The 18,318-nt window shown below is 34.7% G+C and overlaps 1 protein-coding gene across 1 annotated transcript in view; it reads right to left on the bottom strand.

The window, feature by feature from the left end:
- Positions 1-14,192: 14,192 nt before the first annotated feature.
- Positions 14,193-18,318, bottom strand: part of IQCM (IQ motif containing M) — a 195,188-nt gene continuing 191,062 nt past the window's right edge. The window contains exon 11 of the mRNA XM_073230501.1: positions 14,193-14,335. Coding sequence (XP_073086602.1) covers positions 14,193-14,335 — 143 coding nt within the window. The remainder of the gene's footprint in view (positions 14,336-18,318) is intronic.

Below are 18,318 nucleotides of genomic sequence, written 5' to 3'. Positions count from 1 at the left end.
GACAGTCACCACCTCAGTTAACCAGCAGCTGGTTGAAAAAGAAGAAAATAACTAGAGAAGCCTGATTTAGTAACCTAGAAGATAGGGGGAAATAAACTCAAGATATGAAGAGGAGAAAAAAAATAGACTTCAATATCTCCAGAGAAAAGATAAGCAACATGCCAACAGACCCAAGAAGTTTGGGTCTTATAACATGCAAAGAGATGTTTTATAAGAATAAAGTAATTAGAGAGTTAGATGGGTAATCAGTCAAGTGACAGAAAAGAATTTTGCTGAATTAATGCAGATTTGACTCTATCAAATTCCAGAGTTCTAATCAAGACAGTGAGAAAACACACAAAAATAGGTATAGCCTGGTGAAATTCCAGAACTCAAAAGATAAGGAAATGAAAAAAATCTTAGATGTTTCAGACTAGAACACGTAATTACATACAAAGGAAAAAGAATCAGGCAATCATTGCACTTCTCATCAACAACACAGGAAGTTAAAAGGCAGTAGCATAAAATTCTTAAAAGCCAAAAGAAAGGAATGTGGTCTTATACATTTATGAATAATCAAGGGATGGTTCACATGTAGGTGAAAAGTATATTCATGGAAGTACAAGGATTTTGAGAACGCATACTTATGTATTCCAACTGAGGATAATGACCAACAAAAAATGAATCAGGAGAAAAAACACAAAACAGAGGAGGATGAAAAGGAGAATGGAGAGTGGTGAGCAATAACTATGAAAAATATGCATCAATATTTCTACATCGATGAATGGATGGATGGATGAATGGATAGATAGATCGATAGATAGACAGACAGACAGACACAGACACACACAGATAGATAGATAGATAGATAGATAGATAGATAGATAGATAGATAGATAGATAGATAGATAGATTTAAGTCAAAATGGGCAATAAGAAGGAGACTGGAGTTATGCATAAAATAAGTACTAATAAGAAGGAGGCTAGGATTATGCATAAAATAAGTACTAAATAAGAACCCTGGAAAAGGAACACTAATACTGCAGGGGAAATTCAAATAATCTGGAATTAAAGATATTTAAATATTTCTGCAAAACCAAAGAGTAGGTAAGAGAGCAGAGTAAAAGCATTGTAGATTGGTGGAAATACTTCCTTTCCATACATGGTTGCAGACAAATATATGTTGGATTATAATTAAATAGAAAAGAATAGTTAAAATTGATTGAGTAAAACATTGGAATCTGTCAGTTAACAAGTAAAAGAAAAAAAATGGCTTGATTGAACCAGCAAAAAATAGGGAAAAAGGAAAGAAGGACTGACTTGACTGAAAACACAAAATTCAGTAGTATGTAATTTACATAAAAATAATTTAAAAAGTGATAGAGGAATATTTAAGATAAAATTTTAGACATAAAGATACCAGGCAAATAAAGAAAAAAAAGTGTGGCAATATTAATTTTAGAGATAGTGATACTTAAGATTAAATTCACTAAACAGAATAAAAAGAAACAGAATGGAACAGTGAGGACAAAATTTATGAAGAAAATATAACAATTATTAATTTGTATGTACCAAACAATACAACAGCTAAATACATTAGTCAAGAATCTATCAGAATTAAAGAATAATTCATTGAAAATTGACAAAATTTAACAAATTCAATGATGGGAAACTACCCATTCTAAGAACCAGATAGATATAACAGACAAAAATGACTGCCAAAGATAGAACAAAATTGTGTTTAAAATAATAAAGCAATTTGGATATAGATATTTCCCTATGGCCAAAAAAAATTTTTAAGAGAAATCCAAATTTATATTTTATTTATTCTCTGAACATATTCCAATTAATTAGAAATTAAAAATATAAAATGAATTAAAACACTAATTACTTATAAATAAAAGCCACACATCTAAAGTAACTCTTGGATCAATCCAGTTATTCCATTTCTATAGGAAGTGAACTTATCCTTTCTTACTTTTAAAATAATATGTTAATTTTGCTATTAAAAAATTTAATTTAAATTAATTACATTAAAAATTAACACAAGCACAAAGTATAAATTACAAAAACAGAAAGTGATAAAGTAAGATTCCCTCACCCTTGTCATCCCCAGTCTCCTAGGCCACATCTCAGAGGCAGCCTATTAGTAATTTCTTCTATAATCCTTTGACAAATATTCTTTGCCTATGCATTCATATATGTAATATGGAGTTTTTCCTATCCTCCCATATATACTCTTTTTTTTCCCACAAATTTCTTAGAAAAATATTTTAATAAATCATCAAAAAAGGCCTTCTTCATAGTGAAAAAGGTCAAAGATCTATACAAATGGGAAAAAATGGCTCTTCCTCAAATACTTTACAGTCAGCTTACTTTACACAAATGGAAATCGAATCTACACAAAACGAAACCTACTTCTTTATGTAATCATGACAGACTATATTTATATTATACATAATTAAATAATATAATGATGAAACACTAAATAAAATTTTAACAATTTGATATTGATGATTGAACACATTTGCAAACATTGGAACTAGGGAATTCCATGCAAAAATATTTTTATGAGAATATTTAAATATATAAACCATGAATATGAAGGATTAATATCCAGAAATTAAAAAATAATCATCCTGACATATTTTTATTTTTTGTTCTTTCCTATATACATTTTTCCTATTGTTACATTTCAACTTAGGGAATCAATTATCATAAAATTTGCAATAATCAATTCTATTATTAATTTTTATAATCTCTCAGAAAAAGTAATTATGTATAAGTTAGGTTGTAGGACATTTATGAATAAGCACAGCAAGGAGAATTCTAATTACATTTCAAAGTACTTTTCTATCTGACTCCTAGAATTATGATCTCAGCAAGAACTAAATTATAACAGTGATACAAAACTAAGGAATTCACCAGATCTTATTCTGGGAACCACCAGATCAACTTACTATAAAAAGACAGTGATTATCACCTCCATCAAGTAGGAAGCACTAAAGTAAGCATGAGTTGGTTACACCCACCAAAGCAGGTTTCACAGTTGAGTTCTTTCTCTGAATAGGAAGACGACAGACATAAGTGAATAATGTTTATGAACCTGCAGATGTATTGCTTTATATATAATATGTATCCTCTATTGTTATGGACTCAATGTTTGTGTGCCTCCAAAATGTATATGTTGAGTAATACTATTCAAGTATTATAGTATTAGGAAGTAGGGCCTTTAAGAATTTAGATGAGGTCATATGGATGAAGATCCCAGGATGAAACTAGAGCCCTTATAAGAAGCGAAAGAGACGCCAGAGATTCGTCTCACCACCATGTGAGGATGGTGAGATGGTGGCCAACTTCAAGCCAGGAAGAGGGTCCTCACTAAGAACCGAATTTGCCAGCACTTTGATTTTGGTCCTCCTAGCCTCCAGAACTGCGAGAAATGAATATCTGTTGGTTAAGTCAACCAGTCTATGATATTTTGTTATGGCAGCCTGAGCTGACTAAGATGCTCGATGTATTGGTGAAATAAATCTGTATTTTTAATTTCAATGCATTTGTCTTCAGAAACAGTTACAAATAATAATTTCTTGGATGTAAGCTAGCAGCTACCAGTTTTTAAAATTCATTATATGCAGCATCAAAGGAGACTGCAGACTAGCTATCATTCTGTTTTATTTTTCTTTTAACAATAAGAATAATGCCCCTTTTTAATATTTAAACATTTGCTCTGATTAAACAGTCCTTTTCTGCTGACTCATAACAGACACTGGCCTGATGCTGTTTATTAACTTTCCTATGAACATACTGTTTATAGCAGGTGTCTGATTAACATAACTAGTCACTGAAGGCTCATTGCTGGCCACATAAGAGAGTAGCTTTGCCTGGCAGCAGGGCCAGTTCCTTTACCACCTCATGTATTTGAATTCTAATCAGATTTAATTCCCTTCTAACTTTTACTTTTGTTCAGTGACTCATACTTGACAGGCTGTGCAAGTGTCCTAAATTCACCAGATCATTGCAGAGAACTATTTAAATATGCCTGCATAGAATGGCCTCAGGATATATTAAAGCTGTTTTCACCTTAGCAATCTTAAAAACAACACACAAACTAAATAAATACAAAAGCAATAAGATGTCCTTTTGGAGTCTAGTAAACAAAGGTGATGCTAGTATGGTGCCAGAGGCCAGATTATCCTCAAAAGTGACACATTTTGCAATAGATCTACAATAGATACCCCATGCTTGAAATCATGTCCCCCAACAAACCAAAAAGAATACTCATGAATGAAAAATTATTTCTTGGACAATACTATTGGATCTCCACAAGCTTGCCTGGCAAGGCGTTTTGAGAAGTTCTGAGAAAAGCAGACATTTGCTGAAAGGATAACTTTCTTGGCTCTAAGACAAGAGATAAGGTGACTGGATGGTCTACTTTTTATCATCTCTAGGATTTTGAGGCATAGGCTACCTGTTTCATTTTTTCTTATTCCACTGATTTTAAAGGAAAATAGGGATGATTTTCCTTTCATGTCTCTTACCTTAATAATTGTCCTCATTCTGCTATGGGCTGGTGACACCACCTTCCCTTCTGTAAACATACAAGGTTCTACTCTGTGAACTGGATTCTCACTATATTGCAAATCAACAGGCAATTGGAGAAGAAAGCAGACAATAAAATAAAAGTATAAACATATGTTTAATATAACATCAGACAGTGATAAGTAGAATAAAGGAAAATAAACATTAAAGATATGGAGGAAGATAGAGGGCAGGGGACAGTGAGATGAGAGGAGAGTCAGGAAAGGCCTCTCTCAGCAAGAGATATTTGAGTGGAGATGTGAGTCAAACTCTTGCAAAGTGATGCATGATGAAAGAAGAGTCCAAACAGAAGAAATAGAAGGTGCAAATTATTTAGTGTATTCCAAAAAGTAAAGTCACCAGCCTGACTGGAGTAGAGCGAGCAAAAGGAGAGGGGCGGACATGGAGATCAGAGAGGAAGGAGATGTATCATCTGGTTGATGTTTGAAGTTTATTCTATGTGAGATAAGAAGGAACTAGAGAATTTTTCAAATTTTATTTCTAAGTATTTCAGACATATAAAAAAAGAAAAAAATGAACATCTGTGTACCCAGGCCCAAGTTAAGAAATGTTACATGGAAATTGAGTCTTCTGCATACCTCCACAGCAACAAAAGAAATAGCGTACTTAGAAATAAGTCTAGTAAGCAAGATGAATAGAGATCTAGAGAGGCGGTGAACAACATTTTACCTATAGTTAGCAATACTGTATTGTGTGCTTAAATATCTGTGAGGAAGGGAGATCTCATGTTACATTCTCTTACTATAATAACATAAAATCAAAAAGAAAGAAGTCTAACAGAATCTGTAAGATCTTTTAGGAGAAAAATTAAGAAAACTGTTGAAAATTATGAGATATAAAATATTTAATTTTAAAATATAAATGTACAGTTTTGTAACCTTAATAAAATTATATATTTTTATACAATATAAAAATATAATAAACAACTTACTGATATGTAGAAAGATTTAAATCAAAAAGTTAATTCTCTACAAATTATCTCAATATAAACCACATTTTTAATGGATCAGAAAGAGTAATTCCCATATGTGGAGAAAATGGAAGTTTCTATGGCCAGGATTCTCACCTGTAACTGGCCTGCTGCTTGGCTACTGCTTGCACACCCATAGGAAATAAGCTATTACTGACTGAGTCACTGTATAAAGAGCTCTTCCCAGTGCTCTGGGCGGAGGCAGACACAAGGAGGATTACAGACCTGCAGACTGCTGGATGCACATGTAATTCTAGTGCTCAACCTATTGCCGGGAGAACAGACTGGGTAATAAACCCTTTTGCCCCAAGTATGGTCCACTGTCATTCCTCCATCTCACTGAATCCCCAGTGAACTTGCCCAGGGCTGAAGCCCACTGGCAAGACAGAGAGAGGTGTTTAAAGTTCGAGGACAGAATCATGTGAAATGATCTGAGAGTGGAGGAAATTGAATTAACTAAAAAAATTGAATAAAACTGCCTAGCAGTTCTAAGGGTCCACTTGACCTCTGTGATCAGAAATGTAAAGTGAAATAAGTCAGCATGGTATGTTTTTCTCTAGCCATGCTGTGTTCATCTGCTTGAACTGGGCAGAGACTTGGTTCTATCAGATGAAGCCTTTTTGAAATTAAGTCTGAGGAGAGTAAGGAGGTTATTATGTATACAGGGGTACCATGGATGAGGAAGGTGGCAGGTAAAAGACCTGAGGGGTGATGAACTCTGTAAATACAGTAAAGTTAATGGACTGAATGGCCCCATGAGGTTGCAGATTAACTGAAGGCGGAGAAGAGCCAGAGGATATGAGGAAGTGGCCCAGGAGTAAGAGGCCTGAAAGAACATACTGAAGGCCTGCAGCTACTGGGGTAATGACAAAATGTAATTAGAACCAAGGAAGCAAGTAGCTGCAGGAATAGGATCATTAGAAATGAGGACTAAAGAAAATGAGAGCCTGAGCCACAAAACTGCTATGTGTGAGCACCCCCAGAAGCTGGAAGGAGCACAAGACTGCTGGGAAGAACAGGCCTTCACTTTGTTGAGTACCTACACAAGTATACACAAAGGTTCTCACATTACTATAGATGCAATGTTAAGTTAGGGAGTTAGCCATCATCTGCAGAAAAACCAGCTTAAAATATGGTAGTTGGCAATAGGCCTCTTTGTTTTTCAATGTAACTAAAACCACTGTGGAGAACATGGTATTAGCAGTGTTACTTTAACAATGAATGGTTCTAGGTATCTACAGAAAACACAAAGTATGGTGTAAGCAAGAGGTCTGCAGTAATTATATTAGCCATCATCTCATCCCTCAAAGGCAGTATCACCCTTTCCTCTGTCTATCCTCAGAATTTTTTCCCAAGGGCAGATTAAACAGATTAAGATTAACCTTCTAGAAATTAGCCAGTTTATGTGGGCCACTAACTCAAGACAGGGGTTTTCATTCTGTTTCTGGCTAAGACAGCCTACGGGTGAGGTTCACCTGCATGGCACATGCGCAAGGGCGGTGCTTGGGCAGAGCTCCCAGCACTGCAGGGTAACTACAGCATTTCTCTCTCAACAAAGCCTTTACAACTGCAGTGAGTGAGAGCGGTGTTACAGGGATTATTTTTAATCCATCCAAATTTATTTCTTTCTTTGAAAATTTAGCCACATGAACTTTCTTAGAAACAAATTATCTGGGATTCACTTTACAAGTGACTCAAATTCATGAATATGTTATGAGTCCTTGGTTCAGAGTCACTGGTTTAAGTGATTGTTTAATCTTAAATATAAATCCCAATGTTAGAAAATATGCACAGTAAATTGGAGGTATACATTCAAATCTTCTGTCTTCTTTGATTAGTACTATAAATTAAACAGAAAAGATGAAGAGAAAGAGAAGGTGCTCATATCTGTCCTTTATAGGCAGTTGTTAGTACTTATGGGAGTTGCTGACTATAATACATATGCTATGCAAATATGCTTACATGTATGTACCTATTTTTACCTCAAAAGATCACAAGAGCCTACAAGGATACATTTGAAAATCAAGTTCTCTATATCCAAACCACTATACAACATTAGCTGAAAGGATCTGGCCATTCATCATGCTAAAGAATATACAAGCGTTGGTGGATAAAGACTCATTGGCAGGAATGCTTCTAAAGAAGAGAAATACAGTATCTTTATGGTAGGAAAACAGGATACTTATGTTGAAATGCCTGGAAAACTATGCCCTAGGAGAAGCCTACTCTATGAACATCATCTTGCATAACAGGCCAACGTGAATCATAAAAATCACATCTACACAACACGGACACAGTCATAGAATTTTAAATTTTGGAAATTGAAATACCAAAATAAACTCTCTGGGGCTTACCATGCCTCTAGAGGTAAACTTTAAGAAAACAAGCCTTTATATCACTGTCAATTACCTTCTATGCTGCCAAACTGCAGCTTTCCGTACGAGGCTTGGTTTTGCAAATCTGAACCATAAACTTTCATTTTAAAACCACTTATAATCTACATACAGTGTGATAGACTTCACAGCATGGGAGCATCATGATGCCTTCTTAAGCAGAATATAATTCCTTTTTAAAAGCTTGATTCAGAAATGGTAAAAACAAAGTCTTCATTCCTAAAGGTGACTTAAGAAGTGGACTGAGTGAGAACTGCCAAGTTTACTGACCGTAAAGGGACGAAAACTACTTTAGGTCCTTTGGGAATTTTCACTTCACTGTGGGAATTAACAGAACTCTGGATCAAGTGAAATGTCAGAGAAAACAAAGCTCTTTAATGCTTTGTTTATGATGTTGGAATAATTACACTACAGAAAATTTTGCATTTCATAGGAATATTTGATGAAATACTTTATATGAATGTTTATCAGAAACTTGCATAGCAAAGTTATTCTCACCAGAGAGTTTATCTTCCTGATATTATAGTAATTTAATCATATAAAACAAAGGCCTGCTAGTGGATCTCTGCATGTTAGGAGTATTGGGTGTGTAATTTTAATAAAGTGATCTAACAGAAAGAGCCTTGCTCTCTAACAGACTTATGAAAGTAATTATACCTTTATTGAAGTTACACCACCACTCTCAAACCCCTACTGTTCCTGCCTTTTCTTAAAGATGGTTATTTTCTACTTAAAGAAAACAGACAGGCTTTGGAAGAACAGCTGGTGCTAAGTAATATTACAAAATTTAATCAGATTCTCTGTGCAGCTTATATAACTATGGTACAAATATTTCAAGCCAAATAATAAAAGACTCAAAGGTTAAAGAAAAACCCAGAATGGCTAATTAGAGTAACTTACTAATTGGAGTAACAACTCACATGGCTGTAGGAGGACAGGAAAGATGGGAAAGAGAAAGTTTTCACTGGCCACAATCATTCTCAAGGCATATCATTAGCGCAGGCTTTCACAGGCTCTGTACAGCCATGGCTGGGGTGAAAGAAGGCATTAGCGGGGCTAAATAATGTAAGATAAGACAAAATGTCAAGAACCGTATTAAGTTATAAGTGTTAGGGGAGAAAGCGGGCAGAACTGTAGGAACAGCTGCCTGGGTTAGGTAGCTGAAGCAAGGTGATGATAGATATTTCAGGGTTATTCTTGGCCTGTAGGGTTTAGTCTCTAGTTTATTTAGGGGTATTCAAGCTCCAGGGGAAATGTTTAAATAGATCCTACTGACACAAGATGGATTTATATCTAAAATCTAATTTACATTATGCATTTGGAAACATCCATTTCCGAACAGGCAGATGACAGATAAATAAGAGACTCAAAAAAAGAAGAATCCTATAGGGAAAAGCAACCACAGTCAACTAGATCTCAATGAGTGGTCTAGCATCTTTTAGTTAGCAGTTTTAGTAAAATTATACCTCCTCCAGTTACCCACCAGAAGAAAGACTTTCCTCTATTTAGTGTTACCAGCTTCCCTGAAAATTCTAATTTGCTTTGCACACAATTTTTTTTTATGTGTTAAACCCTTGTCTTCTTTTATTATCTACTTAACTCATCCTACAATGATGAAACAGTGTCTATAACCTTCTTTGGTTTCCAAACATAAGATATAATTAATATCTATATCATCATAGCACTCAATACATGTGTGATTGTACAAATATTTACAACACTGTAATTAGCTACATGTGTACAAGTTCCTCTAATTATTATGAAGTTTCTGAGGCCTTTTGAACCACATTACATTTCACAGAACATATTAAGTGCTCAAAAGGTGATTGTTGAATATACACGCAACACTATCAAAAAAGATTCTTGCCACAACTAAGGAAGGCATCCACTTAGTATGTTCTAATGCATTTCCTTTCAGTTTGTGATTTATTCCTGAAATTATCAATCAGAGAAGAGGATTTGTTTTTACTTCTTACATTACTGAGAGCTTTAAAGAATATCTACTAAAATACCAGGGGAAAAAATGGTATCTTGCTACACAAGGGCTATAGACACCACTGACGAAACATCCATGTCTTCGTAATGCATACAGTCTGTAGATTCATGGGACCTTAGCAATAGACTCATCAGAGCAAGTGAGACAAACATCAAACACTTCTCAACTGATCCATTTCATATAACACAGATACATTCTGCTAAAATAGTTGATGGCAGGGACTCTTTCTCTACTGTGGCAGATGTGATAGTAGAAAGAATACTCTCATTATTTAGTCATTAGGATAGGTGCCAGACACCTGACATTGACCACATGCCTAAATCATTTTTACCACTTAATTTCTGATAACGTGATTTTGTGGTAAGAATTCTACTCCTTTACTTGCCTCCATATTTTTTAGCATTCTATCCTTCTCTAGTGAACAAATGTAAACCACCGGATCATAGACTCAGCTGAACTGGATCGTGACGAGAGTATGAAGACCTGAACCAACATCAATGCCTAAAATAAGGATTATTAATTACCTCTATAACCAGCCATCATAGGACGCTAACTTGATTTGAAGAGGTGAGAAAAATATCCCTACCCACTGATACTGACAGTATATATAACACACTTGACAAGAAATAAATGGAGAGAAGCTGAAGCTCTGCCTGCCTGAGGTTCACAAAGTTGGGGCAACCATATGCCAGCTGGAAATTTAACAGTTGGGGCAACCACAAGCCAGCCAAAAATGTAATGTGAAGATTTCGAAATGAGAAAGGCATAGAGGGGCTTGGTAACTTCTATACACATCCAAGCTGACTAGGAAACAATGTGAATGAACAGGGAAGACCCAAGAGTGCCCATGGAAAGTAAAAGAAAAGGCTGTGCTCCCCACAGGCTGTGCTCCCCAGCCCACCTACAGATCCATTGGCAGAGGGTGGAAACCTTAAAGACTCAAGGTGTTTAAATAAATCTTCTATCCAATCATAGGCTGCTAACTGCTATTCAGATAGAGAGATGACCTTCTGAGAAGTCACTCCCAAAAAAACATTAAAAGAATAACTAAGCAGAGAAATGAATAGTCAGACATCTGTGGGAGACAGATCAGATTTCACATATTAAGTCCAGGCATATTATAAAATAAATAAACCCTTTGAATGGGAGAGGAAAGAATCCATGTTTGCAATTACATACTATCTAAAATGTCTGGCATTCAACAACAAAATATATGAAATATTCAAATAAACAGGAAAGTATGACCAAAACTCAGGGAAAAAAGCAGTCAATAAAAAAATGACTCTGAGTGTACTCAGATGTGAGATCTTGCAGGAATTTAGTTCCAGTTTGCCACTAACTAGTCAGAGTCTAAAATAATCCACATTCTATCTCAGGTAACAATTTCTTCAAGGGCATAGTTAAATAATATATAAGTAACTTCTGTGTTGCTGATGTTAAGATTTTTGTCTAAGGCTCCACAGTGAAAATGGACTTGTTTTCATTGTTGTTTCCTGTTCATTTTTATTGCACAAAATATACTAAAACTAAGTTTTATTTACATGTTGGAAAAAATACTAGAAAATCTTCAAAGTTCAATTTCTAAAATTTAGGCAGATGTGAGAATAAATAATATTGAGTCACAATGTATTATTTTTCTTACTTTCAGATATACCATTCTACTGTTACTAGTTTTATTCATTGAGATTTAAATGAATAGAAAGTAAGGTTCTCATGTTTGCAAAATCTTTAGTTTTTAAGATCAGCCTATATACATGAAGCCTAAAGTTGCCTCTTTCTCCCAAAGGAAGATTTCAGACAGAAATCACATCCTCAGTCACAACTTTTTTTGTTACCATAGTGATAAGAGTGAAAAAAAAAAAAAAGCTAAAAATACCTGCATACATACAGTTTTAGGAATTTGACCTACTTGGTGTCATACACTGAAGAAGTTAATCAATTGAATTAACTACATATGTGTTAAGTGAAATATTCTAGAAGATGAATAAATGCGTAGGTTGCACATCCGGAGCTATTATCCACAATCAAAGAAGTCAGTATGAATGAGGATGACTGACAATCTAAAATGCATAAAATCAGATTTTCTTAAAAATGGAATATATACCAGAAGCAAGTAGAAAATAATTAACTTAGCTCTATGTCCCATGAATTTTCTGTTTTCTTGACATTATTTAGAATATTTCCATTGTAAATGAAAGCTTCTTATGGACCAAAAGAATTTTTTCAACTGGATAGAGAAAGTAATTGGATATATTTAAGATTATGTTAGAGTGGCTCCTTTCTATAAAGGAAAGCTTTCCAATTTTAGGCATTATCATAAAAACAATATGTTTGGGGACTACATTTTCTTTTGAAAATTCTAGTTTTAATTAAGACATTTAAGAGACTCAGTCACTTCCCAAAAACCTGCTATATTGCAGGTCATTCAGCTAGGTCTGTGAACAGATCAACAAAAGGCAGTACTTGCTGTCAAGAATGTTTTAATCGTCCCTCTAATTATGTTTTTATAACATTGGTTTTTAAAGTGTCTCCCCATGGTAAAACTGAAAGAGTACTGAAGTTGACTTGAACAGATTAGGGATAAAGTTCCAGCTCCATGAGATTAACAAAGTCTCTAAGTCTCAGTTCTCTCATCTGTAAATTGAGCATAAATGAGCAAAGCACCTCATCTAGCACACAGCTCACTATGACAATCAAAAGAGATAATCTGGTAGCCAATGATTTCGTAACATCTTTCTACACTGACAGACAGTAACCGCACTAGAGGGAGAGAGGATTTAATAATATGGCTAACTGTTGAACCACTGTGTTGTGCAGTTGAAACCAACATAAGATTATGTGTCAACAATACTTTAATTTAAAAAAATGTTTAAAAAAGAGATAATAAAGGTGGAAACCAATGAAGGACATTAAAAAAACCTCTATAAAAATGAGTCATTTTACAATAGGTTCAACATTTAAACATTCTCAAAATAAAAAAGTTAGGAAAATAAGTATACTTAAGAGTTATTTAAGAATAATAATAGCAAACAATAAGCACTTATATTGGGACATATATTTTACATGAATTATTTCATGTAAACCTCATAACTTTCCAATGACTTAGATAGTATCATCTTCCTTTTATAGTTGAGAAAAACAAAGCAAGTAGAGATAAATAAATTGTCCAAAGACATACAGCTAGCTAGTAAGAGGTACAGCCAGGAATTAATTAAACTCAGGTGAGCTGAGCCATGCTCTAAATCTAAGCCTTTATGATATACTCCAAAATAATAGAAGAAAATATTGCTATGAAACTATCAATTTTTTAAAAATTTTATTTTAAGCTATTAATGCTAATCAGTATAAGTTTCTGAAATGATTGATTCTATTTTGCTTCATTTTTTTCTTGGTACAGAGGTAAAGAATCAGGTAAATTTACACTAAGAACTAATGAAGTAAGAGAACCTCAAACCTATAGTGAAGCTTGAACTTTGTCACTCTAACCTTAATCACACCTTCCCGCTGACATGTGAGCCCTTTCTCCTCTGTTAAGAAAGGTCCTGATTGTTTTCTTTTGTTTGTTCACCTTTTATTCTCAATTAAATCATGGATATGTCATCCACCATCTCTAAATATGGCAGCAAGCATTAGTATGGTCATGGAAAGAAGTGCTGAGAAGAACCTTATGGAATTTAGGAAAATTTACTGAGATTTCCCACCTCTTGGCAACATTTTTCACCCACTAACTAATCTTTAAAGAAGGGAGGAATGTTGCTCCAATTAAATTATTAAATAGTCTCATGCAATACTATGCATTTATTTACTGTTGAGAAAAAAAAATGATGTTCTGACTGTAAAACTGTATTGTATTGTAATAGTTTACAATGTTTAAACATTTAAACTTGGCTGTGTCCTTGAGTACCAAATCTAACTATTGAGGAAAAGCTTTTCAGCAACAGTATTTAAAATAAGTGGTTTAAAATACACTCAGTTAGATGTAACTTTGCATCAAAAATATACCGAAATCTTAAAAAGCTAATATCATCTCCACCCCTCTAATAAAAACTTAGCTCTTTTTAACCTGTCCTTTAAATCTCTTCTTTGATATATATTAAAATTAGATTTTAAAAATTCGACGAAAAGGACTTATTAGGTATGCTTAGTAAAGGTAAGAGAAACAAGGAAGGAAGGAAGGAAGGAATAAAGGAGGAAAACAGTGAAGTAAAGAAGGAAAGGGAATGGTAGAGGAAAAGAATAAAAGACCTGAGAAACTACTTGCCTCTATGGACCAGGTCCCAAACCTTATCAATTTGCTGCTGGGTTGGGAAATGACCACAGTCGTTGAAGTACTTGAAGAGCTTGCTTCTTTCTAATCCTTGCCAATATTCTCTCTTAGCAAACATTATTTCATAAACTAAAAAAGGGAAAAAAAAGATAAAAGAAAATATTTTCTTCATCAATAATAGATCAAGTACAAACTACCTAAAAGTTTCACTGGGATTTGTAGAGACCTTAGGTCCAGGTTTATTTCTATGTCTAGTGATAAGCCTCCGTGATTAGCTGAGCACTCCGTGAACTTCCCAGGGAAGGTTAGAAGGAAGTGGGCCTGCTTCTCCATCCCACACTCCACATGGTCAAATAGGGACTTGCCCGAAGAGAACACTGGCATCCTCTGGCCGGCTCTACAGGACCACTGTCCATGGCCCATACATACATCAAATCACTCATAAGACAAAGCTTTCATCGCAGGATTTCTTGGAACCTGAATTTTACTGACCATTTTAATATTTATTTTTTATTAGTTCTCTTGATTTTTTCACCTCTTTTTGGCTTCTATCCACACTCTAACTACTGAATTGGTGATTCCCTTTTGGACAGTTTATTCTACTTCAGACTTTGTCCCATTTGAACAATGTCTACTTTTTGCTCACTGACTCCACGGATTTCTGCTTCCTAGGTAAGGGAGCACTCCTGGTTCAAGGTTACCATAGAAAACCACTCAATTGGGCCAGCCCTCATCTATCTCCCATACTGGACATTAACAGGGTTTAGATAATGATGAAGCAAACTGATGTATACATGTTATAAATGTCCTCCATAAATTTTTCTTTTCAAAAAGATCATATTAAGTCTTTACTCTGAATATGATGGATTAGCCCCATGAAGCTGATTGTCAATCAGATCATGCCCATCAGTGATAGGGTCTGCCTCAGAACAGGTTTAGCTCTGAAATAAGGTCTAATAACAAAGGTCTAATGACAAAGGTCATTAGTTCTTAACAGAAACTAACCACACAGACTTCAACTTCCTCCTTATTAACTCATTCATTAAATTGAGGTGGATGGTCATCACACACTAATATACTCAAGACATATTTGGTGATTGTCTAAATTCAAGTAACTATTCTGAATCCTGAAATACAGCAGTAAAATAAACAAATTCATTTATTGTATATCTCTGATTTTTTTCTCTTTTCAAATAAGCAAACTAGAGCAGTTGCTATTAGTGCCCCCATCCATATTATCTTGTCCCTTACATTTTTTTGCATGCTTACCTAATTTTCAATTGCCACCTCTCATTTTTTCTTATCTTTTTTAAAATTGACATACACTATTATATTAGTCTCAGGTGCAAAAACACAGTGGCTCAAAAATTAAATACATTATGAAATGCTCACCATAATAAATGTGGGTACCATCTGTCATCACACAAAGTTATGACCATATTATTGACTATATACCCTAGTTGTATTTTTTGCCTACATGACTTATTTTATAACTAGAAGTTTGTGCTTCTTTATCTTCTTCAGCTATTTCACCCATTTTCCGCCCCACCCCATCCCTTTCTGACAACCACTAATTTTGTTTTCTGTATTTATGTGTCTATTTGGGAGGGTCTTTTTGTTGTTTGTTCATTTGTTTTGTTTTTTGAGATTCCACATGTAAGTTGGTGGGAATATAAATTGATATTGCTACTGTGGAAAACAGTATGGAGAGTCCTCAGAAAGTTAAAAATAGAAATACTATATGCCTCAATAATCCCACTTTTGAGTATATACCCAAAGAAAACAAAAATCACCAATTCAAAAAATAAATGCACTCCTATGTTTATTGCAGCATTATTCACAATAGCCAAGATCTGAAGGCAACCTAAGTGTCCATCTACAGATGAATGGCCAGCATCTCATTTAATTACCTACTCCTTTGGGCTGCAGGACTCTGCTCTGTCCACATGTGCAGCAATCATTCATTCAGAAGTGCCGGGGAACTGAGGCTCCCATTGGAGCTGCCCTCTTACACTGATTGGGGAAAGTAGTGGATAAAGACCCAGCACTTGACGCAAGTTGGCTACACTGTTCCCTAGAAAGATTAAGCTCCACTTGCCTACATGGTAATCTACTTGATAATGCACTTTTTTTTAACTTCCATCACTTTTCTGTCTCACTTCTCTGTTCCACTAAGACTATTTCCTGGGATCAACTTCCAAAAAACTTAGTTGTATTTGAATTCTTATCTCAGGATCTGATTCTAGGGAAAACCAAACACAAAGAATGACACTTCTACTTTTATGTTTAAATAAATATATTTCCCTGTGAAAAAGTACATGTACCTTTATTAGTTTTTCCTTGAATTAATCTGTTTTAGCTGTTTCTCACCAAATCAGACTGATGCATATATTAAAATTATGGCTTTGTAACTACATTAATAGATAGAAATGCCCTTAACCTATGTATTATGCCCTAAAAGCAAATGTTCAACAAACACTAGCAGAATTAGTATTCTAAGCAGGTATAATTAAGGTTAATATAAAGCATAAATCATTAAAATTAATGATAATTTCTGGTCATTGAAAGATGCTAATAAGGTACATACATATCTGCCAAATATCATCCAATTAGTAATTAACATATGGAAAGGATAGAGAATATTGTAAGGAACATGAAAGCAACTGCTTATTTGTTTTATCTGTGGACTCTAAAGTTACTTTAACCATCAATGTAAATGTATACCTTGCTTGATAATTCTGTAAATCATTCATTCAGCCAATTCTCTTCTACTGTTCAGGAATGTTGGACAGAGAACCCTCCATCCTTACCAGACTCCTTTATGTCCTTGATTGAGAATAGGCTCAGTGATGTGTTCAAATATTTCCAGTTATAGCTCTTGGTTCACAATCCTACACGGGCTTCCCAGCTCTCTCAAGGTAAAATCCAGTGGTTGAAAAAACCTGCCACAATCTGCGCTCCCACTGGCTGCTACCTCTCCCATCTCATTTCACTCTGCTATGGCTCACAAACTCCGCTAGAGTAACATTGGTCTCCTGGATTCCTCCAACACTAACAGCCTCCAGCTTTCTGCCTTTGCGCTCACTACTTTCTCTGCCTAGAACATTCTTCCTCCACGTATCCACCTGGTTCACCCCTCACTTTCTTTAAGACTGTAACTAGAAGTGATACTCAGATAGAAACTATCAGAGTCCAGGCTGGAAGACAAAACCACATTAGTTTGTTTTCAAACTGAGAGGTTATTTTAAGATGCAAAAATAGTGAAATCTATAGTGACAAACCAAGGAGAAGAAATCCTGGAAAGAAAGTAAAACTAAGAGAAAATCAGCAAGATTCTATAAGGTGAAAAAAGAAATTTGGTGACAGAATTTTGGAGATGAAGACAAGACTAGGTAAGTAAAACAGTGGGAGCATTTTGTAAAGGGCATGTGATTTGGAAGTCAGTAGCTAGAAAACTGGGGGGGCGGTAATGGTCAGCATAGTAACTGTAAGGTCCTAGTATATATTTTTATAAATATTGTAATATTTGTACATTCATACTAGATTATGGAATATAAAATTACTACCCATAAAGGAGTATTAAGAATCCATTTTTATTAACCATAGTTAGTATTTCATTGCATATTTGAAAGTTACTACAAGAGTAAATGTTAAAACTTCTCATCACAAGAAAAATATTCTGTGTATGACTGATGTTAACTAGACTTACTGTGATGATCATTTCACAATATATACAAATATTGAATCACTGTGTTCTTGTACTTGAAGCTAATATTATACGTCAATTATACCTTTAAAAAGATGGCTAAAAAAGAGTATCCTTCTTAATTTTGTACTAGTGGGTGGAGAGTTTATGTACAAAAATCTTAAAATCTGAGTATATATGGGAATGATATTCTCTCTCTCTCTCTCTTAATTTTTAAAGGGATTTTAAGTAAAAGGAGGCCCAGCAGCCCTCTAATGAGAGAAGAGTTTTCTCTTTGCTGCTCTATCTCATTTTCCCTTTCTCCCTTCTTCTTCCTCTTTCCATCTCTCCAACACTTTTGCTCCTTCTCCTTTTTCTTTGCAGTCCAGACTGTTGGACTGGGTGAACTGACTTGAATTCCATGACT

This window comes from Manis javanica, chromosome 3 (assembly GCF_040802235.1).
Source record: "Manis javanica isolate MJ-LG chromosome 3, MJ_LKY, whole genome shotgun sequence".
NCBI classification, from domain to species: domain Eukaryota; kingdom Metazoa; phylum Chordata; class Mammalia; order Pholidota; family Manidae; genus Manis; species Manis javanica.
Note: the sequence above shows the minus strand (reverse complement) of the source record. Positions and strands in the feature narration are given on the sequence as shown.